The 24,225-nt window shown below is 36.7% G+C and overlaps 3 protein-coding genes across 3 annotated transcripts; 2 read left to right on the top strand and 1 right to left on the bottom strand.

Annotated features, from left to right (window-relative positions):
• The first annotated feature begins 400 nt into the window (after positions 1-400).
• Positions 401-4,988, top strand: LOC107789103 (mediator of RNA polymerase II transcription subunit 21). The gene is made up of 6 exons (XM_016610871.2): positions 401-541; positions 1,654-1,820; positions 2,503-2,735; positions 3,642-3,719; positions 3,943-3,994; positions 4,313-4,988. The coding sequence occupies exons 3-6, from the start codon at positions 2,526-2,528 to the stop codon at positions 4,387-4,389; spliced, it is 417 nt and encodes a 138-aa protein (XP_016466357.1). The 5' UTR covers positions 401-541; positions 1,654-1,820; positions 2,503-2,525; the 3' UTR covers positions 4,390-4,988.
• A 6,376-nt stretch (positions 4,989-11,364) lies between these two features.
• LOC107789104 (polyadenylate-binding protein RBP45) lies at positions 11,365-17,551 on the bottom strand. The gene is made up of 7 exons (XM_016610872.2): positions 17,089-17,551; positions 14,959-15,427; positions 12,554-12,609; positions 12,349-12,479; positions 12,174-12,270; positions 11,914-12,087; positions 11,365-11,711 (listed from the first exon to the last, which is right to left on the bottom strand). The coding sequence occupies exons 1-6, from the start codon at positions 17,380-17,382 to the stop codon at positions 11,938-11,940; spliced, it is 1,197 nt and encodes a 398-aa protein (XP_016466358.2). The 5' UTR covers positions 17,383-17,551; the 3' UTR covers positions 11,365-11,711; positions 11,914-11,937.
• A 2,319-nt stretch (positions 17,552-19,870) lies between these two features.
• LOC107789105 (uncharacterized) lies at positions 19,871-22,726 on the top strand. The gene is made up of 2 exons (XM_016610873.2): positions 19,871-20,004; positions 20,677-22,726. Exon 2 carries the CDS (start codon positions 20,692-20,694, stop codon positions 22,588-22,590), a length of 1,899 nt encoding a protein of 632 aa, XP_016466359.1. The 5' UTR covers positions 19,871-20,004; positions 20,677-20,691; the 3' UTR covers positions 22,591-22,726.
• Positions 22,727-24,225: the final 1,499 nt, after the last annotated feature.

The raw sequence follows: 24,225 nt of genomic DNA on the forward strand, positions 1-24,225 counted from the left end.
CTTTTCATGTAACGATAAATCTGAACGAAAACACTGTTCAAAATTCGAAAAATATTCCAGCATAATATACTGAAATTTCAGTATAATATATCGGTCCAGCATAATATGCTGGAAGTTCATACACAAGTGCTCAAATCTCCAGTATATTGTGTTGGAACTTTCCGCGTGTTGGAGTTCCAGCATAATATGCTGCAAGTTCATACACATGTGCACCAATCTCCAGTATATTATGCTGTACCGGTCCGTATTACAGCAAAATAGTGGCTATGACTTTGTAAACGCTGGCTATTTTTGAATTACCAGTCTGAAAACTGGCTAGCCCCTGCTATTTTACTCAAATATGTTCGCATTAGTGGATCTTGGACCAAACCCAAGTTAAGCCCAAATTCGAACAGTCCCTTTAAAACAAACCAAATTAAGCCCAAATGCGAACATGCCCTTTCTTCCTCGCTGAACAACGCAAATTCTAGTAAAGGTAGATTATATTACTGTGTTTGCTTCTACAATTTTCTTGCAGAACCCCACTTTTCACATTGCATAGGTCAGTGTCTTCTTGCTCTTCCAAATTTTATGTATTTCGATTTTCTGATCCAATTATCTTGTGGGGTTTTGCCTTTTTACTGCATTCAATTTTCTGAGTACAGTTCAATCTCGTTTATGCTTTATGTTTGTTGATGTACTACTATAGTTTGTAGTTTTTATTGGGTAATTGCATCCAAGGATCTTCAGAAACGTTTTTATATGCTGTTTGTTGGTGTATTTTGCTTTTGCATATCTTTGGTTTTGTGCTATTGGTATGATGGCATTTTTTTTTTAATTGAATTTCCTAGTTGCAATTTTTTGATTGCTAAAAGATGTAATTTTGATGCCTGTTAAGGGAAATGCTACATATCTGAACTCTGAATTCGAAGTGTCTGTGAATTATGATTAGTTTAAAAGATTCTTCTTTTATTTGAGTTCTTTTATTGTATATTTGTATTGTTATTGGATCAGATACCACCGTCCCTTATGAGTAGTGAAGTGTAAAGAAATTTAGTTGATTGAAAGAAAGCATGGGTTAAAAAGAATAAAGATGCAGAGTGAAAAGGGCCTAACTAGTTGAAATGCAGAGGAAAAGTTCCACCTTTATGGTGTGTGTGTGTGTGTATATATATATATATATATATATATATATATATTCATCTGTATTAACATCTAAGAACCGCAGATAATTTCAGTACTTTTGTCGGGAGCTCAGAACATAAGTGAATGATCTGAGTAAATTCTGCCAATTTGTGAATGGAGATACTTTTCTTACGTATTTGGACATTTGGTTTTCTCTGTTTATTTTCGGTTATGTGATGCTAGTCCTATGATGGAATCATTGTTCCTTGTGATTTTTACAAGTTAATATATGTTCTTATTTGCTTCCCATGATATAATAGCTTAAATTTTGATGGTATAATTTGCTTTCAAGGATTAAGAAGTAAATTTTCTGAAAATTCTAACCACAAGATTTCCTGAGTTATGCAGTGGGTTTGGTTTCTAGTTATTAACTAAGTATTATAGTAAATTCTTCTTGTTTTCAAGTTGTGTGCTTTTGATAAACAGTGCACTTGACAGTTTGCTTCTAGCATAAAACCTCAAGAAATCATTGTTCTTTTGGTCTTGTAGCACTTAATGGCATATCTAGCCGGTGCTGTTAAAATCAATCAGTTCATCTTCTAAAGAGGATCTGAAGCAAGGGGTTATCCTTCGAACAAAGATACCCAAAGTGATCCACTGATCCTAATGCGGTAGATTGTTTGAATCTCAAGTTTGAGAAGTTGGATTAATATCTTGTAAGATTGTCGCTAAAATTATTTATTTTAGTTGCACTTTGATTATTATAGTAATAAATTCATGTATGTTTGGTAATTTTTATTTTATGTGACTTGTGCGCTTCATTTCTCACTTTTCGCTTCAACCCCCATGGATGATATCGCTTTTTGCAGTTTTTGCTTTTAAAAACATTGTTTCTAGCAACCCCCTCATTAAGCTGGGCCGGAATTGTGACTAATCTCATTTCAGAAAAGGAACAACTACAAGAATATTGTGTGTGATAACCAACTAAAAAGCTAAGTTAGAGTGTCCATGCTCTGATACTACTACATGAGATATACTAGGAATAACTCATTAGATTACAACATGATAAGATTTTATGTGACTTAGTAACCATCAACTGCTTCAAGTCTTGTAAGATATATAATAAAACCAGTTCTGGTAGAGTTTGATAGCTTGAGAAACAATCAGCAACTTCGTGGTGAAATCTACATTAGTGTCATAAAAAACTGTCTTTTCTGCTGTTGTGATAACTTACCAAAAGCAATTTGAAATTTGTTATCTGATTATATCTTCTTTGAAAAGTTTATCCGTGACTGATGCGTGAGTGATGGTTATTGATGAAAATAACAGTAGCCCTGAATCATTGGTACTCAATATATATAGGCAATCGTTTTAAAATCTATATTCACCATTTTTTAGGAACTTAGGGAAGGATCCACAAGATGGATATAATATCACAGCTACAGGAGCAAGTAAATACCATTGCAGCTCTTGCTTTCAACACCTTTGGTACCCTTCAGAGGGATGCCCCTCCTGTTCGTCTGTCACCTAATTATCCGGAACCTCCTCCTGCTAATCCTACAGAGGATGCAACCAATGTTGCAGAGCAGCCAAAGCAAATGAGTGCTGCTTTTGTTAAGGCTGCCAAGCAGGTACACTTACCTTCACATTTTCTTTCTATAACACCCTCGTATGCTTATAGATCAAGGTTATCAACTAAGATGAGCAAGCCACATTTATATGGATCTTCTGCATGTACTTTGAAAATATCCAGGATTCCTAGAATATTGAATTTTTTTTCTGGTCAAATAATGTCTTTTCGTCTTCCTTTGACTAGTCTATGTATTTTTTAGTACATCAAATCCTTATAATATCTTATTTGTGGACCTTTATGCATATCATGGGGATATTTATGTTTCATGGCTCATCCAATCTATTGTGTACATGCTGTTCTATACCAGATAACATCAAGTCTTTGTTTGTTGAGTCTTGAGACCAGTGTGGTTGAGTTCAAAGACCTAAGTCTGTTGTCCTTTATTTTAACAACACATATAATAATGTTATTAACATCACAAACTACTCAAATTAAAACCTGACTTATTCACATAATGGTGGGCAAATTCCAACTTCTAGTTGAACAGAATCTCATTACTCTAGGGACTTTAACTTGAGAACTTGCTCTCAGCCTCAGGAGTTAAACCATAACATCTAGGCTAAGTCTCATCGGGTAATGCTTGGTTCTTCAAAACCAGAAAATTGAATTCTAGCTTGTGGCCCTTTAGCTGTCTTCAGTGAAATATATGGACACACTTTTCATTATTTCTAAGGTTTTCAAGTTCACAATTATATTTCCCTTGTTTTCATCTTGTCCTCACAATCAGAGGTTGTCTGATCTAGCATCCCACCAAACTTAAGATGCACAGATGGCACTTGAGAGTAGCCTTGAAGATTGCATGGCTCTTAATTTCGACCTATTGCAATGTGCTCTTAAATTGTAGCTTTGCTACAATGTTGTCGTATTCTTGAAAACATTTTTCTTCTGTTCTTTTACTGGACAGTTTGATGCATTGGTTGCTGCTCTTCCTTTATCAGATGGGGGTGAAGAAGCCCAATTAAAAAGAATTGCAGAACTCCAGGTATAAGCTTCTCATAAATAATGTTTTGACATATGACATTTGAGCAAGATGATGCTCCGTCTTACTCTAATTCCAATGCCATATACTTACTGAAACAAAACCTCTATGTAGTTAAATTAAAAAATGAAAAGGATAAATGAAGATTAATCTGTTATTACGTTTTTGGGCTAACTGTTTTGTCTGCATTGTACCCAATAACTCTTACTCTCTGTATGTGATGTAGGCTGAGAACGATGCAGTTGGCCAAGAACTTCAAAAGCAACTGGAAGCTGCAGGTAAGGATTTATTCCTAGTGTATCTGACATAATTTTGGTTTTGGGAGGCATTTTTACACAATACATGGCTATGCACATGCAGACCGAGATGGTTGTGAACTGATTGAGCATAACTTCCATCTAATCAGTCTTCCACAGCACCTATATCCTTTACTTAACTGCAGAATTTGTGGTGGAAGAAAGCATTCATGTATTTGTTTTCCTTCTGAGAGAGTGGTCAAAGTTGTTCTAGTTAGGCTAAGGTCCAAATGTTTATGTATCTTAAAATATTATTATTTTTTGTTTATTCTGAGACTCAGTTTGATTTTGTTGATTTAGAAAAGGAGCTAAAGCAGGTTCAGGAGTTGTTTAACCAAGCAACGGATAACTGCCTGAACCTTAAGAAGCCAGAATGAATTAAGCTGCTAGTACATATTTCAGTTTTGATGGAACTAATCAGACAGTATTTGCTTAAGGAGGCCCTCTTCCTGGAATATGCCTTGGAGGAACAACAAATCGTCTGTGTCGGGCTTTTATGGGTGCATTCACTAACTGGTCATATATAAACTGGTGTGTTCTGGCATTTCCGTTTGAAGTTCTTGATTGCTGCAGAAAAGAATTCAGTATTCCATGTGTACCTGCTGCAAATCTTTGTTTATTCTGAATGGAAAGACAGGAATGACGTGTTTTAAAACCAAATTCAGCAGTCACTTGTCTCCTCACAACTCACATGCGAATCCGGAACCAAAATGTGGTATTTTTTGACTCAAACGTCCGAAATGCGTGGAAAAAAAAGATGGTGAAGAGAGTAAACTTCAACTTGAAGAGAGTATAGCGCTGTTTATTAAAGCGCTATACATATTTTGTGGGCCCACCAATAATTCTTCTGGGCTTAACTGACATAACAATAATTCAAATGGGTATAACGCCCTTATTTAATTGTACCCCCGGACTGGTTTTTGCCCTATTTAAGTAGGTTAAGAATTTTCTAAAAATCCATTCACAAATATTCGAAGTCTTCTGAAATATTTTTTCGTTAAGTTGTTTGCATTTTGTCATAATGTCTGAAGAGCGAAAAGTAAGGGTTTCATTATATTGGGGGGGTGAGGTTATGGTGGTGAATAACTCAGTAACCTATAGTTTATCTCCACCGTGTCATGTTAAGTTGCCACTTACAATGGAGTACGATACATTGGTATCGTTATGTAAAAAAATGAGTGTGAGCAAACATTCGGTGAACCTTAAAGTAACCGGGAGATACCTGTATTATGTCACTATGCAAGGGGTTGCTTGTTATGCTGAGTTTAACATCGAGGACGATGAAACTTTGAGAGATTTTTTGAGGACTCCGGATAAATATCGGAAATTTCTTATGATAAAAATGTTGGAAATGTACGTCAAGGTTGAAGACGTTCGCAATAATGAGGTTGCGCAAAGCAGGGATATCCTCAGTCATCGGGTGGTTATTTTGGAGCAGTTTTAGCCGAACAGGTTCCGGCTGAAAGAGTTTGGCCTGATCTAAATTTATCTCCACGGGCGAATGAGGATTGAGGAAATAATTTCTCTCCTACTTTACATGATCCACAAGACGAGTGGTAAACTTTAATTTTTCTTTGTGTTACAATCTTTATTTTTGCTGTATTGAATTTGTATTAACACTCATATATTTTACAGGGGGTATTGGCCAGATATGAATTTTATAAGTTATGAACCAACGCCCAGTTAGAATATGCGTAGTTCTGGTGTGTTGGATCATGGTGGTCAATCCTGGAGTATCACCAACAGGATAATGTTCATCATGGGATGTCAACACATTACGATTTGTAAGTGAAGTGATATAGCTATATGTAAATATTTATCAATTTGAATAACTCATTATTTTGTTGGTTGTGCAGTGAAAACGAGTAACTTGAACGTCTTGTCCTTACTCAATTGCCCGAAGACGACATATTTAATCGGGATCTAGCAGATGCACAGAGTCAGGAAGAGAACAGTGATTATGACAACAATGCCGATGAGTCCGAAGATGACACACCCTTCCTTGATGATTGATGACGGTGATGATGAGGAGGAAGAGAAAGTTGGAACTGATTTGACGAGGGAGCATGGTCCACCCCCCGTTAGACCAAGAGTGTACGAGTCTCACGTGCCATTTCATTCCAGGGAGATTCCCTACCTTGATCATTTGTCAAGTATGCCGGATGTGGATGCCCTCACAAGGGATACTGACGAAATTCGGACAGCAATGTGGGATGAGTCTAGACCAACGTTGCTGTAAAAGGGTATTTTTTTCCTGATAAAGCGCGCCTAAGCAAGGCGGTGAGAATGTACAACGTAAAATAGTGTCGTGAGATGACGGTATGGGAGTCAACTCCGGATGTATACAAGGTTGTTTGCCGTAGATGATTTACAACCTTCCTGATAAAGCGCGCCTAAGTAGGACGGTGAGAATGTACAGCGTAAAAGAGTGTCGTGAGATGAGGGATGGGAGTCAACTCCGGATGTATACAAGGTTGTTTGCCGTAGATGATTTACGGGTTGTAATTGAATGCTGCGTGCGAAGAAAAAATCAAATATGTGGGTTGTGGGTAAATATATTGGCACCCACAATTGTGAAATGGACATATTCAATGGGAATCGCTTCAACTTGGATGTTGACTTCCATGAGGTACAAGATCAAAGAGTGTATTACATCCGTCCTCCTGGAATATGGGTGCACCATTATCAAAAGAAAGGCATTTCTCGGGCGCAAACGTGCGTTTGAAATTGTTTATGGTAACTAGGATAAGTCATTTGCATCTCTACCTAGGTACATGGCCGCATTGTAGCACTTTAACCCCGGGACTGTTGTTGAATGAAAGTTTGAGCAGAGTCCGGGAATACGAGAACATATATTCAAATATGTGTTCTGGGCATTTAAACTAGCAATTGATGGTTTTCTGCATTACCGGCCGGTAATATCCATAGACGGCACTCATGTCTATGGTAAGTATGATATTAAGTTGTTGATCGTTGTTGCAGTAGATGCTACCCTTAGCTTTTGCTATTTGTGCCAATGAAAGCCAATAGACGTGGACACTATTTTTGAACCACTTGAAAGAGCACGTTATCAAACAGCGTTCAGGTATTTGTCTAATATCTTATCGGGATAGTGGTATTTTAAGTTATGGACAGAATTTGCGTGCATGGCAGGAACCGTATACCTACCATCGTTACTGTGTGAGGCACCTAAAGGCCAATTTCCAGAAGGCATATCCCAACAAGGATTTGCATGATTTAATGTGGATGGCTGCAATAGATCACCAAGAGTGTAAATTCAGGAGGCGCATGGAATCTATCAGGCAGGAAGATGAGGGAGCCCATCGTTGGTTGATGCGACATGAGCTTGACAAGTGGACTTTGCATGCGGATGGTGGTAGAAGATGGGGAATTCTGACTACAAATGTGTTAGAGTCTTTCAACGGGTTATTGAAGTCTGCACGAGGATTGCCTGTCACTGCCATGGTGCGGATGTCATTCAAGCAGATGGCAGAGAGGTTTGTTGAAAGGGCTAGAGATGCATCGTCATTGATGGAAAGAGGTGTTGAATTTATGCTAATACCAATGAAAAGATTTGAGAAATACAGGAAGCGAGCACATTGGCATTCATTTTTGCAGTATTGCAACGAGCGAAATATTTTTGAAGTTCGCACCGCTATCCATCACAACCAGGGGAATAATACACACCTCGTAAATGAAGCCAGAAGGTTATGCTCTTGTGGGAAATGGTCCATCTACCACTTGTCGTGCTCACATGCCATCAAGTGCTTTCAACATACAGGTTTAGGGGCAACCAACTACGTTGATAAAGAATATAGTGTTGCTGCTTACTTAAACACCTATAGTGGGCAGTTGCAGCCAGTGGGTGCTGAGCATTATTGGCCGCCGGAACCATTTAAAATGGTGTGTAACAAGGACTATGTACGTCAATGACATGTGCAAAAAAGAACGTGTATACGGAACCAAATAGATGTTGGTGATATCGTTTATGCGCGCATATGTGGCATATGCTCGCAAACAGGACACGATCGTCGTAAATGTCCTTCAGCTGGTTTGGGTGGCGGTGGTAATCCAACTCCTGGTGGAAGTTCATCTAATGTGTCCAACTATCAAGGATACACGTAGTGTTTTGTTTCCGTAATGTGGTTATAATAGGTGTATGTACTTGTTTATCTTACAGAATGTATGAAATAAAATTATGTTTCTATTGCTGTTAAATCTTATTGATATACTTCGGTACAACAATCTAACATAAACCCATTTTAAAAAAAACAATTGTCTTATCGACCTGAAAAAGCTGCTCGCCTGCAAAAGCTATCTTCTGGAAAAGTTGTATTGTACCTGAAAGAATCTTTAACACGCGAAACATAGCGCGGTATCCAACTACGTTATGTGTGTTGTCTTGTCGACGTGAAAAGCTGCTCGCCTGCAAAAGTTATCTTCTCGAAAAGTTATTTTGTACCCGAAAGAATCTTTAACACGCGAAGCATAGCGCGGTGAAATACTACGTTATATGGGTTGTCTTGCCTATAAATAACTAGCGCATTTTAGTTATTATTTGCGCTTAACAAAAATAAATAGCAAAACTTTCCATAAATTTTTCATTTTTCTTGCATTAACAAATGTCTGGACGCAATGACCAACCAAGGTGCTATTGTGGCAAACGTGCGATTTTGAGGGCATGTTGGTCCGATGGTAATGTTGGGCACAGATTCTGGATGTGTCAACAATTATTTGGACGCAATGACGGAAATCATTGTATGTTTGAGGAATGGTATGATGAACACATTAACCAGGAATACTACAAATCATGTTTGCTAGAATTGGACAGAGTTTGTGTTTGAACTATCAGCTTTTTGACGTATTTTTGGGAATACGAGATCTTAAATGAGCTAAGGGTGGTAGAGGTGGCTGCAACTGCAGGAACCGCTCCCAAGCCCAAACCTAATATACAAAGTGGACGTAAAATTTAAGGTATATGTTTACTGGATATGTTATAATGAATAGAGTATTCAACTATGTTTTCACCTATAGCAGCGGTAAAAATTCAGCAACGTCATCATGCACGCCCGACACATCTGCATGTACAAGTAACCGAGAACAGCAACACCTCAGCTGTACTGATGTAAATCATCTAGCCGCTCAAGATGATGAAGAAATCTCAAGCTGACTAGGTTCCCCGAAGTGTTCGGGAACAAAACCCCTCCAAACATAAGAAGGAGCAGTAACCTCGTGTAACGGTGAATATGAAGCTCTGGTGTATCATTTGTGATGTCGGTGTGCAATGCCTCCAAATACTGCTGGACGGGCGTCAACTGCAGACAACTGACCCCAACCAGTGCAGTCTCATCCGGTGGCTGGAAATCGGTGAGCCGCTGCAGCATCTCCATGTAGTGCAAACCCGTACTCTCTGATGGCATTCAGCAAAGCAACAGGGTGTCCTGAAGCGTGATAGTGGTCTCGCCAATGGGCAAATGGAATGCGTGTGTCTCCGGTCGCCACCGCTCTATCAGGGTCATCAACGACCAATCAAGATGTAGTCGGCCGATCTACGCAATCCTATAAAAGCATGTATCCTGGAGGCGTCTGACTATACGGGGATAGAGAGGGTGGTCCCTAAGAAAGCCTCACATATCGTTTACTCTCCTGGCACGGAACGTCTGGGCCAGTAACTGTCCCTCCCATATGTGTGACGACCTATGATCGCCCAGTAACAACAGTAGATCCAGGTTGGCAAGTCCGAGATTTTATTTTACTTTAATATGTTAGTTTTATTATTTTACATGTTAGTTTTATTATTTTATATGTTTGTTTATAAATTAAATAATTAATTTTCATAATTATACAAAATTTAATTATTAAATATTCACACATGGGTTCTGGACTCGATATTTGAGGCCCAGTAGCACCAAGATATCCTGAATTCTTGTGTTCATGATGAGAAAATTATCTCGATTTATCACTCAAAATGTTTGTTATTTTTAAATGTTAGTTTATTATTTATATGTTAGTTTAATATTGTATGTGTTAGTTTTATTAATTTATATGTTAGTTTTATTATTTTATATGTTAGTTTTATTATTACATATTTTTGTTTGACTCACTTATTTTTTACTATAATAAAATTAAATAACTAATTTTCATAATTATACAAGATTTAATTATTAAATATTCACATATGGGTTCCGGGCTTGATATTTGAGGCCAGTAGCGCCAAGGTATCCTGGAAATATTGTTGTTTTCTCATACTTAGTGCAGGAAATATTGTTGTTTTCGCATACTTAGTCCAGGAAATATTTTTGTTTTCTCATGTTATTTTCTTATGATTGTTGACTATCAACTTTTTTTTTAACGTATTTTTGGGTATAATAGATACTTAAATGATTAATTTCAATAACTATAATAATACTACGCTAAAGGGCACTACATCTTACAACGCTAAACGCTAAAAGGGTACTACATTACAAATACAAGCACTACATTAGGCCAAAAGATACCACTAGAGGGAACTAAAGTAACAATTTATCTATTTTACTAGTCTTTAAGCGATTAAATAATCTAAATCGGATTAAAACAACAAATAAATTTAATCACAAAACATTCACGAAAATACATATATCACAGTAAAAAGTAACTAGTTATCATTTTTTTTAATAACTAAAAATAATTTCTCTATTTTTACTAATTTTTTTAGCACACTAATATCATAATCCGGATAAAAATAACAAAATAGTTAAATCGCAAAACAACATAGAGCACATTAAAAACAACTAATATGCATTTTTATACGAGTTTTAACAAAAACTAAGTCGGAATACCTCGATTTAAGGTTTTTGGAACGTTGAAGATTTGGCAATTTGGAGCCGAAACGATCACTATTTGGAAAGTTAGTTAATATGGTTTCTCTGCTCCAACAGTTTTATATTGTCAAAAGTATTGCAATTAGTTGATGTGTATTTTTACATTTTTCGTAGAGGTTATCTAATTACACATTACTAATACGGTGCCTGGATACTTCCACTGTAAAATGCCATCGTCCTCGGATATCGCCAAATCGAGTGACCAAGTAATAGCTCAACCTAGGATCGCATGAGGCTTCCATATGATTGACAATTTGACACTAACCAGATCACGCGGCAATTGGCACCAATCTAAAGTTTTTCCTACATTAATATATGACACTAACACAGAAGATATCTGCCATGGAGAGTAGCATAGCATCAGGGAATCCAAAAGATGACAGAAAACTTGAAGTCAGTTAGGATCTTAAAACGATGCCTTTTGAGCTTCTCATCTGAATACATCGGAGAACGAGTCACCCAAATGATTATTATGTATACAATTATCTTTAAAGAAAACCATTGGCCACTATTGAAAGGTCAACCACCGTCTGCCAAAATGAAGTTTTAAGCATTGTCAGAATAGCAAACAAAGCACATACATGTATAAACAAATGCCCTCTACCTCTCCGAGGTCTTCAAGTATATGTAGATCTCATATCTAAGAAACAAAAGTGCTTCATGAAACATAAAAAAAACAAAGGGCAGGCGATAAACTTAAAAAAAGTAGTGAAATATATTGTATCCCCAACAATTAGCCTACATCTGGATTCCAACTGAGAATCCCCTGTGCTCCCCTTTTAACGCTAGTAAGTAGTCATGCAATGAAGCACTCAGCAATTCATTCGACCAGCAGATCACTGCAAAAACAAAGTGAAATGAGTATCGAATACATCATCATTTTTCAATGAGTTGCTGTTATAGTTTAAATTTGTTCCCCAGTTAAACCAGTAACAAAATCGTGGAGAAAAGATAAGCAGCAGTCAACAGCTAAAAGATATTAATAACCTAAAAGAATGTTGCATTCATTTAATTCAAATAAGCTCAACGGGTTCATCAAACCTGAGGCTGCTGCAACATTTGCTGCTATTGTTGAGGTTGTGTGTAATTCCCATATCCTGCATAGCCCGCCGCATAATATAGATTTGAATCTTGAGTAGGTGGAGCATAACCATACGCCTCATATCCAGGTGTATACCCATAATAACCGCAATATTGGTTTGGATCAACCTGAGGCTGCACAAACCAGAAACACATAGTTCTTATTGACCAACCGAGAAGTGCCAAAACCAGAAATTAGAATATTGGCGTTACTAAATAACCTGCTTGTTTGCTGGACTACGACCCCAGGAAAGACGGATGCTTTGTCCACCAAGCTGAGTTCCATTTAGTGACCGTAGAGCTTCCTCAGCACAACTTCTGCAATAACAATGATGGCTCACGTGTTAAGCCTCCAAGCATTGAGATTGATCATCTTCAGAAGGCATATTACTGTACCTGTCAGCAAACTGAACAAAGCCACACCGCTTGCCTACTGGTATTTTTACATGAAGCAACTGTCCATAATGTCCAAAAATCTGCTTCAGATGCTCATCTGTTACATTGGTATCCACGTTCCCAACAAAAATCTGCAACCAAATTCATTTGGATATGAGTACAGGCTGACTGAATGTCAAATTCTGCCAGAAAGAAATGTACTGACAGTGGTATTAGAAGGGTCATCCTCATTTTGAGCTCCAGGTGAAATTTGATACGAAGCTGCAAAAGAAAGAGGCAAAGGTGAGGGGAGAGGGAGGAGAATTTTATGCTTCATGAGTAAGATGGAATACAAAAGAACAAGCTTATGTACCATAAACTATCACAAGAAGGCAAAGGTCAGCCAGGGGACTACCACCATCAGTAATACAAATAACTGTGTACAACTTTCTTGATAACAAAATACTTTTACATATGATTCAAGAGATAAAACAGTCATTTCACAATTATATACATCATGCATCAGTCGGATGATTGCATAGCCCCAAAAGAGCAAGAAGGATAACTGTTAACTCCTACAGGTCCCAAAAGAAACAGAATATGCATCAGAACACAAACTGACAGACATTTGACTAAACAGCTGACAGGCATTTGGCTAAACCATTAAAAGTCAGGAGGCATGTCTAACAGTTTAGAGAGGCAATCAAGCATTTGAGAAATGGATACATATCTGAACTGTTGGATAACCAAACATGAGGTTACTTTGCATACACAACAGATATTTCAGATGTGCTTGTGGGAGTATGGAAGCAGGAAGACATTTATGTTTCAAATTTGTCAAGGATAGCCACAGTTAGGCGAAGGGACAAAATGAAGACCAATATATGAGTAAACAAGAAGAAAAAATATTCTCAAGATGTATATTCACCACTAGGTGTCCTGCAGTTTCTGAATAATTTCCTGACTTTCCCAGCCTGCATGGCATTATCTCATTAACTTTCCCAGCCTACATGGCATTATCTCATTACATCCCATCTCATGCATTAAGATAATTATAATCACACGACTGTTAAATAAGAGGTGATAAAAGGCAGAAAAGGGGTTAGTAGTTTCCATGACCAAACCACCTTTGTAGTAGGCACCAAAGTGTTGCAAAATTGGACTCAATTCCGTATTCGGGGTGGAGGGGGAGGGGGGCTCCAAGCAATCTCTATCCTATACTCATTTTTAGTAAAATCAAAACCAATTAAATTTAGAATCTAAAGCACTATTCAAGTGCAATATTCTGAAATCCAATCATAAGACAATTCACGTCAGTCAAGAGATCATAGCGAAAGAAACCCTAAAACCAACCTCATTATCATCTTATTTAAACTCTCCATGAGATAAAGATTCAGAATATTAGTGGCAAATTTTATCAAAATAAACCTTCAAAAAGAAAAATACTACCCAAGTAACTGTACATACAGCTGCCAGCTAAAAACAATTATAACCCCTCTGTTCCATTCATGAGAAGAGGCTCGGAATATACAGGGTCAAAGGACTTAGTTTTAGTATGAATTTGGGCATTGATTCTTCAAGTTTTTTGAAATAAAATTTACAGATTTTTGAATGATATAAAATTATTACAAGCCACAATGGTTGATAATTTTAAATAATAAAAAATCGTAGTTAAAGAAAAAAGGGTTTGACTCCTTCAACTAGTAATAGTGTCACATAAAGAAAGCATGAGTACCAAATCTTGAACCAAACAGAAACATATGATGGCAGCATAAGATTATAATGGTGGCAGGAAAGTTCTCGCCCCTGTAAAGGGGATTTACTAAACAAGTTCATGAGGTAAATGAAGCAGACTTAAGAGATGAATGGATCCAGGACTAGGAACTAAATCAATGAATGAGACTACCAGAAAGCGTAAAGGAATAATGAAGATTAAGTTCAACTTCAGGCAGGCTAACAAGATAATGAAGTTAAAGAATAAAATGGTGGAAATGTAAAGATAAAGTGAAATGGCTGAAAAGTAAAGATAAAGCAAAATGGCTGAAAAGTAAGGAAAAATAAACTGACGGAAGGAGTGCGGAGTAATGGAATAAGTTGCAAAATAAAAATAAAAAAGTTACGAGGATCCCACATAACGAAATTTAACCACGTTTAAATGAACTGACTTACGCCAAACCACGTTCTAAATGGTATTCATTTCAGCTGAAACAAGCATCCAGGCCCTTAAATCATAGAGCCTCCCATTCATCCTGCTTGGAGACAAGCGGAGTTTTATGAGATTTAATATTTCAAGGGGAAGTTTTTAACAACTGGAACGAAATGATGTGGATAGCTGGATACTCATCAAGAATTCAAGAGCATAATGGAATGAAAGGAAACGTAATGACACCCGCATGGCCGAGCAAAACAAAAATAGACATCAGCTCCGCCCAAAATAAAGCAACAGCATCCTCAAACTATCAAAACTTAACAATTGAAGGACTTTATGACAACTAAACAAAAGACAAAAGATCCAAAATCTACAACCCAAGTGAAGCAAGCAATCAAGCAGCAAGCTGGATACATTTCGCTTAACTGCTGTAAAAGATTACCACATAAAGCAGTACAAGTACCAACTGGGTTGAGACATACCTTGACTCTGACCACCCATACCCTTCTTGTTAGCTGCAGGACCAATCCGCATGGGCCTGGTCGAGCAAAACTGTCCATTCATCTCTGTCATAGCACGTAACTGCTCACTTTCATCCCCAAATTTAACAAAACCATAACCTTTGGTGCGCCCTGTGGCCCTATCTGTTACAACCTTAGCACCCCTCACAGAAGGATAGTTAACCCTAAATGTCTCCTGAAGCATGTAATCAGTGACATCAGCTGCCAAGTCACCAACAAATATTGTATATTCAGGAGCATTATCGGAACGTTTTTCACCGGAGCCGAGTGATGCCCAGTTAAGTCTAAAATTTTGCTCAGTATTAGGCATCAAGGTCCCATTATATGCTTGCAGATTCCTCTCTGCGGCAGCATGGCTATTAAACTCAACAAAGCCATAACCCTCTGACTGTCCTGTTTGCTTGTTACGGATAACTTTAGCATTGACCACCTACGCAAGAGACAAGTAGTTAATATTCTCCTAAAAAACCTAAAAAGTGAACGGGAAAGAAGACTGTTAATAGTAGTAACACTACTGCTCATACAGTATAAGATACAAGAAAAAATAAATAGAGAGGGGGAAAGAGCGCTTGTGTTTATTTTGTCTACTCACACAAGCATGCATATAAAGTCAACCATCACACAATCGGTAAGCATAAACAAATTGCACATGGATTTACTTTTTCTGATAAGGTTGTGTATGGATTGCACATGGATTTACTTTTATGATAAGGTTGTTTATGGATTATTAGGCCCCTTCTTGCAATATCTCAGATGCAGTGAAAACGCATTCAGCTTAATCCTTTCCAGTGTCAATACCCATAGTCAACAGAGGCAGGTATCAGCAGGTATAGCCACCAATTATAGGGTCAAAAATTACTATCCAATTTTTTACCCCTGTTACACATTAAAAGAATCTCAACTGAAGAACAGCTTAATTAGCAGATAAAAAGCAACCATTAGACAGCAGCTGATAGTTCCAAAAGATAATCCCAAGCCACTTCGACAAACTAATTAAAACATAACTATCATTTATTTAAAAAGAGATGCACAAATTCCTGGTTCAAATTGTCTCCTATAAATTTAATTATGTAATTCTAACAACCCTGTCCAAGAGTCAAGACTGGCCCTTTTCCCACTTTGCTCCTTTGTAATTTGAATCCCAACCTCTTGGCTGGAGGTGGAGGGTGCTTTTCCTCTAGGCTTACGTTACTTGTCTAGATATGGTTAACCTTAACACATTTCATTGACAACATAATACAAGTTACAGAATACAATTACAGCATAATCACATACCCTTTACCAACAAGCTAGTACAAGTTCAGGACTACAAACTACAGCACATTCACATACCTTTTACCAACATTCTAATACAAATTACCGAACACAACAACAGCATATTCACGAGCTTTTAGCAACAAGGTGATACAATTTACTGAATACACACTACAACATATTCACATACTTTTACCAACAAGGAAATTCAATTTACTTGCACAAACTATAGCATGTTCATGCCCTTTTATAAGGCATATTCTCACGCCTTTTACCAACAACATAACACGAGTTACTACGTAAAACCAACAGAACATTCACACACTGTATACCAACAATGTAACACAAGTTTAAATACAAACAACAGCATATTCACAAACCTTTTCACAACAAACTAATAGAAGTCACTGAATACAAACTACAGTGCAGTCGCATACCTTTTACCAACAATGTAAGAGGAGTTACTGAATACAAATTACAGCTTATTCACATACCTTTCACCAACAATCTAACCCAAAAGTCACTGATTACAAACTACAGCAGAGTAGCATACCTTTTCCCAACAGAATTACTAAATACAAACACCATCATATTCACATTTCACAAATAAACATTCAGTAAAATATTCATATCTGAATGTAGCAAACACTTGAAAATCTCTCGGAAGATAACAAAGATCAAATCTTCCACATAAAGCCTCTTAAATTTAAAACAAAAACGAGAAATTCCATGAAACAACAATTACTATGAATCCAAAATTTGGCAAAAATCTATATCACAGCGTACGGCAAAACGATAAAAAGGAGAAAAATTAGATTGTTGGTATACGAGGCATACCTCTCCAGTTTGTGCGAAGCAGTTGAGGAGGTACTGTTCGTCCATCCAAAACTGAAGATCTCCGATCCAAAGGCTTCGGATCTCATCAGCGGTAGTCGGCTGAACAGAACCGGAGGCGTTATACTGAGGCTGTTGTTGTTGAGGTGGAGGAACTCCGCCCTGCTGCGGCTGTTGCTGGTAATAATATCCAGATTGCTGCTGAGGCGGCGGAACCTGATACTGCGGCGGCTGCTGAGTCATCCACTGCTGTTGGTACTGTTGTGGTGGTGGAACCATGGTATTTGCTGGTTGCATCGTGGCGAAGATTGGGGGGTAAGAGAGGGTGGTTGGGATTCGGCGGAACCCTATAAGGATGTTTGGATGTGGAGAGACAAAGAAGGGAATACAATGGGCGAAGAGGATGAGATATTTTCTGGCCTTTCTTGGACTTCGGCTTTGCTAGGAGTAGGACGAGGAGAATATTCAAAAATATTTATAGTACTTTTGGGCAATGTATTAATAATGTTTGTATTAGTAATAATGAAATCAATTATGTTGTTATTATTATTTACTATTTGATTTAAAATATTGTATAATTTCTAACAATATTAGATGTTGACAGAAATGACTTCTAAAATATGGTGGAAAGTATTTGGAATAAGTTTTTAGGGGCAATTATGTCCTTAACTATATTTATGCAAGTATTAAAAATATTTCATTGTTTAATACCATGGTTTGCTATGTATTAGTTATACAAAGTATAATACCAAATAGCATGTATAACTAATACTTGGTTGAAAAAATATACCAAACAAGGAATTAGTAATGCACAAAGCTAATACTTGCATTATTTTTTCTGATACCTCCTACCAAACGATCTTTGGGTCTTTTACAGCTTGTTTGGATGGTTGTTATACATCGTTTCATAATGTATCGTATTGTATTGTATTGTACTGTATCGTTTGATGAATATAATGTTTGGATAAATTGTATCGCTTGCCGTTGTTTCATGATATCATGCACTGGCAATATGAAGAATAAATTTGCAATATTATAAAGAAAAATTATGATACGGAATAAATTTATTATATAAAAAGATAGGGTAAATGATAAAATAAAAATATTTAATAATAATGAAGGGTGGGATGAGAGAAAAAGATAACATAACGACGCAACCACACCAAATCAGTCGTTACATAAAGTGGCATATTGTAACGATGAATTTAACGATACGATACAATAAAATATAAGTAACAACCAAAACAAACATCGTATTTAAAGTAAAAATACGATACAATACAATAGGTAACAACCATTTTTAATTTTAAAGTCATTGTGATTTAACTAAACACATTTAACTAATAATTTACTAAAAATTGTGTTTTCTCGGCCAATTTAGGTAATTTACTTACATTTTTATTTTGTAAGGAATATGTCAATCTTTCAATATTCCAATAACATCAATTTCAATCATAGCTGATTTTTCAATATCCAACATCAGATAGTTACATATTAAATACATTAAGAGATACAACATCTATATTTCTTGAAGGTTCAAGAATTGTACAATTGTAAGCACATCTCTTAATATAGAAATACAAGATGAATTATTGTCGAAATAAATATAATCTATAACTTAATGTTATTATTAAACTGTTTGGATATGCGCTGGAACTAATACTCTATTAATACTTTTGTGAATTTTACTCTCACATAGTGAATAGTGAATATATATGGAGATACAATTAAACATTAGTGTGCCGAATAATATGTTTTTAAGTAAGCTAATTTTGTATACTTCATAAAAGATACTAAAAATAAAATCATTTTATGTGCCCTTTTTCTTTACGTACAGTCAGACTTTTCTATAACATCATCTTCATATAAAAGTCATTCATTATAAAAACCAATTTTTTTATAAACTATTTTTTTATGTTATATTTTACCTCTCTATAACAACATTTTGCCTATAAAAGCAACATCCATCTTTACACCAGTACGCTCTTTGTAAAATTACTAATGTATAACATCCATATAGAATCTCTAATAAGGTCACAAATAATCAGTTTAAAGATTTTGACCTCAACCTTCTACTACTTGGACCGAGATAGAAGATTCAACTATTAACCTCTTAGATTGTCTTCAAGGAAAAGCTATTAGATATCCTTTTAATGGAAGTTTGGACACAAATCTTCGCTAATTGAAGCGTTATATTATTGGTAAGAAACTAGAATCTACGAAAGAAGCTATAATTACGGATTTTTCCCATTAATCTTGAAATAATTTAATCTTCTAGAGTTCTAGTAGCTTTAAAATGTATGCTTTAGAGTTTAAATCATTATACATTTAGTTACGAATTTTATTAATAATGTGTTTCTTTTCTTTAATATTTAACTAGTAAAATTTATACTATATTTTTTGAGTATTTAAATTTGAATAATTTTCTTATATTTTATATGTAACATTAAAAAAATTAATTTTTAAATTATTTTTGTTTATAACATACATTCACCGTAAAAACTAAAAAATATGAAAATAAACTGTTATACAGAGATTTGATCATATTCTCGAAGGTCTACTACGAGGATTAAGGTGTTCATATGAAATGACACTTCATTATCAAAGTTTCACCTCGAGAAATGTTAAATAGGAGGACTCTTACCATTAATGCCTTTATATGTCTTACTACTACTATGTAAGCAAAAAAGGAAAGAAAAATTCCTCGGGCAACAACTCTGAGCGACCCAAGAAAGTCCATATTACTAAAGCTTAGGCCCAACATAAAGCCCATTCAACTTGATCGACGATGATCTTCCCATTTCCAATTCCTCTCAGACACAGTTCTTGTCAGTGTCAGCAGATCTTGACTCTAAGTTGACTGTTGTGTTATTTGAAAGCTAAAGATCGCAGCTTTCTTCAGTAGAAATCATTATCAAGGTGACATTGCCATCTTGTTTATATCAAGAAATTCCAACTTAAATGTTTTAGTACTAGCGATTTTTATTTTATCACCAAATTAAATTGAAGCATTCTTCTCTGCATTTTCACTTAGCTGGGACGATCTTTTCATCATACTTATAAACTTATGAATGCTGTTTTCAAGTAAATTTCAGGAATACCCAGAAATAATTTTTCCCTGTACCTTTGTTTACTGTTTGGTAGAAAATTCTTGATACGATAAAGTAAAATTAAAAATATTTATAATTTAGTTTCTGGGTTTGTCCTTGAGAATGGTATATCACATAAAAGGAGCAGTCTTGGTGCTTGAAATGTTTCTTACAGCTTACTATACTGTTCTGCTTGAATTTGGTACTGCATTTGTTGCGTTGCTCAATTTATGAATAAATTGTCCTTTTAGCCTCTTTTCTTGGTACTGTTAATTATAGAATTTTTTATATGGTGAAGCAAGAGCAACACGTTTTCTTATTCAATTTTTCGGTTTGTCATTCAAAATGATATGTCACAAAAGGACCAGTGTTTAGTTTGAAATTGTTCTTACAGATTACTACATTGTTCTGCTTGAATTTGCTGCTGCATTTGTTGTTATTGATATACTTATGCATGGTGTTGGTTGGTTTTCGTGAGTTAAGTGACATCTAAGTTTTGCAGGTGTCAGTCATTAAGATGGATGTGCATTTAAAATATGCGTTTGGTAGATTTCAAGAGCAATTTGGAGCTGGACCTGGACTTGGTCCTGGATCTGGAACCAATCTTATGAAGATAGATGGTATTGCACCGCCTTTCATTAAGTCTATATACAGAGCTGCTGCAGCTTTGTATAGGACTGATCCTTGGAGGCGGTTGCGCCCAAGTCATCTTTTCGGTGTAAGGGTAGGGAAGGATTCAGATTGGTCTGGCAAAAAACAGCCATTTTCTTGTATCCAATTTATTGGTGGGGATGGTGGGGATATAGGTCTTTATATGTTTAGGTCGGAAAATGATGCGAAGAAGATGACTGGCCCTAGGGAGACAATTCGGGTTCCAAATATTGAGGTTTTGCGGGTTACTTATGACCTGGACTCTGTGATGCTCCCTTCAAATAAGAGATTTGTTATATCGTTGGCATTGGAGGTCTCAGGTGAAGATCGATATCCAGTAATTGACGTTGGCCGCTGCACAACCACTGGCGAGCTTCAGTTTAGGAATCCAACACTTGAAGAGCTTAGATTTGTGTATGCAGTAATGAAAGGAGCTTCTCTTCTGCACCCTTTGCTTCAGCAAGATTATGGAGCAGCTCCAAAGTGGTCTAGAGTGATATATTTCGAACCTTTTATTGAAACTGTTGATGTTCAATGGCCTGCTGAAATGGCCAAAGGAAATGATCTTGTGGCAGTAACAATTTCACACCCTCCTGGTCGAGGATATCAGGAAAAGTATAGCTCGTCATCAACTTCCACTCCCACCAAGCATTCCGAAGCGCAAATGGAGGAGACATTTATTGATGTGAAATCAAATGCAGCTGTCTGTTTGAGGGAGTGCATGCTGTGTGAGGAAAAGGTCAGCAGAGAACAGTCAGTTTGCTGTGGTCATTGCTCTGCGGTGGTCTATTGCAGTTCCGTCTGCCAGAAGCAGCATTGGAAGGAAGCGCACAAAGATGTTTGCGGACTTTACAGGGCCATGATGGAAAGAGAAGAAGAGCTGGCAATGAATTTCTTCATCTTTAATTGTTCTGCTGAGCAGCCTTGTAAATGGCTTGAATCACTTGGTATTCACCAGAAAGGCATGTGGAGAAGAAAATGTAATTGTTATTTCCATTGTCCATTTGGTCTTCTTCCTGTTCCGGGTAGACTTTGGGATTCATGGGGCGGCTTGGACGAGAATGAATACCCTCATGATTCACCTTTTCATAATCATTTTAGAGATGGGATATCAAGCTCAGTCTTCTTATCTGGTTGGCTAGAGTACTACAGCCTCCGGTCATTACCACTAACGAGTCCCGTTGCAGATATTCTGTCTCATCCCTTGACAATCTATTACATATTGACAGCACTCAACATCAGCTCAAAGAATCTGTTACTCAAGAACAAAGAGGTGATACTCCACTACATTGGACCTGAAGGTGAGTTAGATTGGATGCCAGCCTTTGCTGATATTGGTCATCTACTCCATGGGATGGGCAATATACACATAATAATGGTCGGGCCAGAAGTCCCCACTAATTTATCCGGGACAACTTCTGGAATAGGTAGCAGAGTGAGGGTAAACCTTGTAAGGGGTCTTTACCAGGACGAAGCCAGCTATCTGCCAACTCCTCATATTATCGTGTCTTTGAATTGCGGGTTAGGAAGCTATTCGTGTTGGGGTGGAGCTCTTAACTTGATAAAATCCATGAACGTTCCAGCTTATTTCACCAATGAGTCCGAACTTTCGTGCTCAAGTAGTAAACAAGTTCTTCGCGCTGCAGGGTTACATATTAGCTATCCTGTAACACCAAATCCTTTCCGTTCTCCTGTGAGGATTTTTGGCACTTCCACTAATTTCCCATCATATAGCAATTGTTTTTTGTTAGGAGTAAATACATGAATTAGGATATCCACTAAAGCCATGTTGATGTTGTAATTCTCAAGTCTTGCACACTGTTGTCAATATTCAGCTGTATGTTGATCATCTGAGGGATACTTGTTAAAGAAATGCCTTGCAGCGAAATTGTTTTCAGTCCGTATATGGAATCTGTGTTTGTTTCTTTCATCAAATGATTATTATTTGTGAACTAAACTTTTATTTTTTATTATGTTCGACGGTCTGATGTATATTATATATCTGTAAGACTACCACGGTATATTCCGGAGAAATTTTAGCTGAGACCGAAAAAGCTGTGTTTTCTTCCATTTCCCTAAGCTTTGGACGATAGAATTACCGGTGCACTGGCCCGCAACGAAATTAAAATGAAATTAGTTGGAGACAGATTCAGTGGGCACCCCCCTTATAGTAGGTATGCAACTAACCTTTCTACTGAAAACTATCTATAAGCAGTATTTAAAAGAAGAAATTGATACTAAAAGGATTCAGCCATAAGCCTGACCGGATATCGTTTGTCCACAAACAAAACTTAAAAAAAGTTAGTTTTTAGTAGTAGTTCATAAGACCTCGAATTCCCACGTTCCAGCGTGCATTATGCCAATAGGTCCCACCACCTCCGTAGGGAAGGAACGAGTCTGTTCCCCTTTTCGTCTTTCGGTAGCATAAAGAAAATAGATTCAAATTGACACACCACCTTCCTGCTTAAGGCACTAGTTCGGATGGAAACCCTGATCAGGTAGGTGGCGAAAGTTGGCACCCTTGATGCATAATAGCTACGTAATATCCTTGATTCCTTTCCTTTTGACGTGGACAAATGGGCATCCCTAGAATCAGCTGCTCTCCTTCCTGTTGGAGGAAGACAATGCGACTAAATTCATATATTAGTAAGGCAAGGTGATTGTTCGTGCTTGTGCTTGTGCTAGTGGGAGGTAGTAACCTAGCAGTGTTTTGTTTCCATCAATGGTAGTACATTTTATTAGTTGAGTCCTGATGACCAGTTTTGGAAGTTTTTATTTTGTTTTTCTAAAAAAAAGTGCAATCCAACTTGATCAATATCAGGCGACTTCAACTTTTGTCCTTCGCATCCCACTCACCTTCAAATTTTCTGAATACTAAAAAGAAGTGAAGATAAAATAGAAAAGAGCTGTGGATAATTGTTTATAAAATCAATAAAGTTAATATATATTTATGTAAAAATTGGTTATTGAGAATTCGTACAAAATTTTATGAAAATTCTACGACATTAAGGAACAAACACTAAAAGGTAAAAATATTTTGAAACTTTTTATCGTCCTTCCTCTTATATATTACAATCCAAGTGTTTCATATTTAATTCAGCGAAAAATTGACATAATGGAATAAGGGATGAGCAAAAGTATATTGTTGAACTTTAGAGAGTAAGTGATTACAATCACCAACTTAAATAATATAAGGTGAATTTACAATCAGTAAAAATATAGATGAGAATCAAACATAGTCTCTTCGTTCTCATAATCCCACTGAATCCGTTGAACTACTAGTCCTTAGCTGAAATCGTTAATAAACATGCTACCTTATGGATTACTTCGGCTGTTAGTTAGGTTCTATTTAAGTTTTTTCTTTTCTTTTCTGTACTGATAGGAGCAATATTCATGATTA

This window comes from Nicotiana tabacum, chromosome 17, assembly GCF_000715075.1.
Source record: "Nicotiana tabacum cultivar K326 chromosome 17, ASM71507v2, whole genome shotgun sequence".
Taxonomy (NCBI): Eukaryota; Viridiplantae; Streptophyta; class Magnoliopsida; order Solanales; family Solanaceae; genus Nicotiana; species Nicotiana tabacum.

Excerpts from the sequence above, each read along its gene's own strand:
- LOC107789103 (XM_016610871.2), top strand. The coding sequence starts at position 2,526 with ATGGATATAATATCACAGCTACAGGAGCAAGTAAATACCATTGCAGCT. Across the intron at positions 3,720-3,942 it reads AAAGAATTGCAGAACTCCAG|GCTGAGAACGATGCAGTTGG; the intron begins GTATAAGCTTCT and ends TATGTGATGTAG. Across the intron at positions 3,995-4,312 it reads AAAGCAACTGGAAGCTGCAG|AAAAGGAGCTAAAGCAGGTT; the intron begins GTAAGGATTTAT and ends TTGTTGATTTAG.
- LOC107789104 (XM_016610872.2), bottom strand. The coding sequence starts at position 17,382 with ATGCAACCAGCAAATACCATGGTTCCACCACCACAACAGTACCAACAG. Across the intron at positions 12,271-12,348 it reads TTTGTTCAGTTTGCTGACAG|AAGTTGTGCTGAGGAAGCTC; the intron begins GTACAGTAATAT and ends TTGTTATTGCAG. Across the intron at positions 12,088-12,173 it reads GTAGTCCAGCAAACAAGCAG|CCTCAGGTTGATCCAAACCA; the intron begins GTTATTTAGTAA and ends TGGTTTGTGCAG.
- LOC107789105 (XM_016610873.2), top strand. The coding sequence starts at position 20,692 with ATGGATGTGCATTTAAAATATGCGTTTGGTAGATTTCAAGAGCAATTT.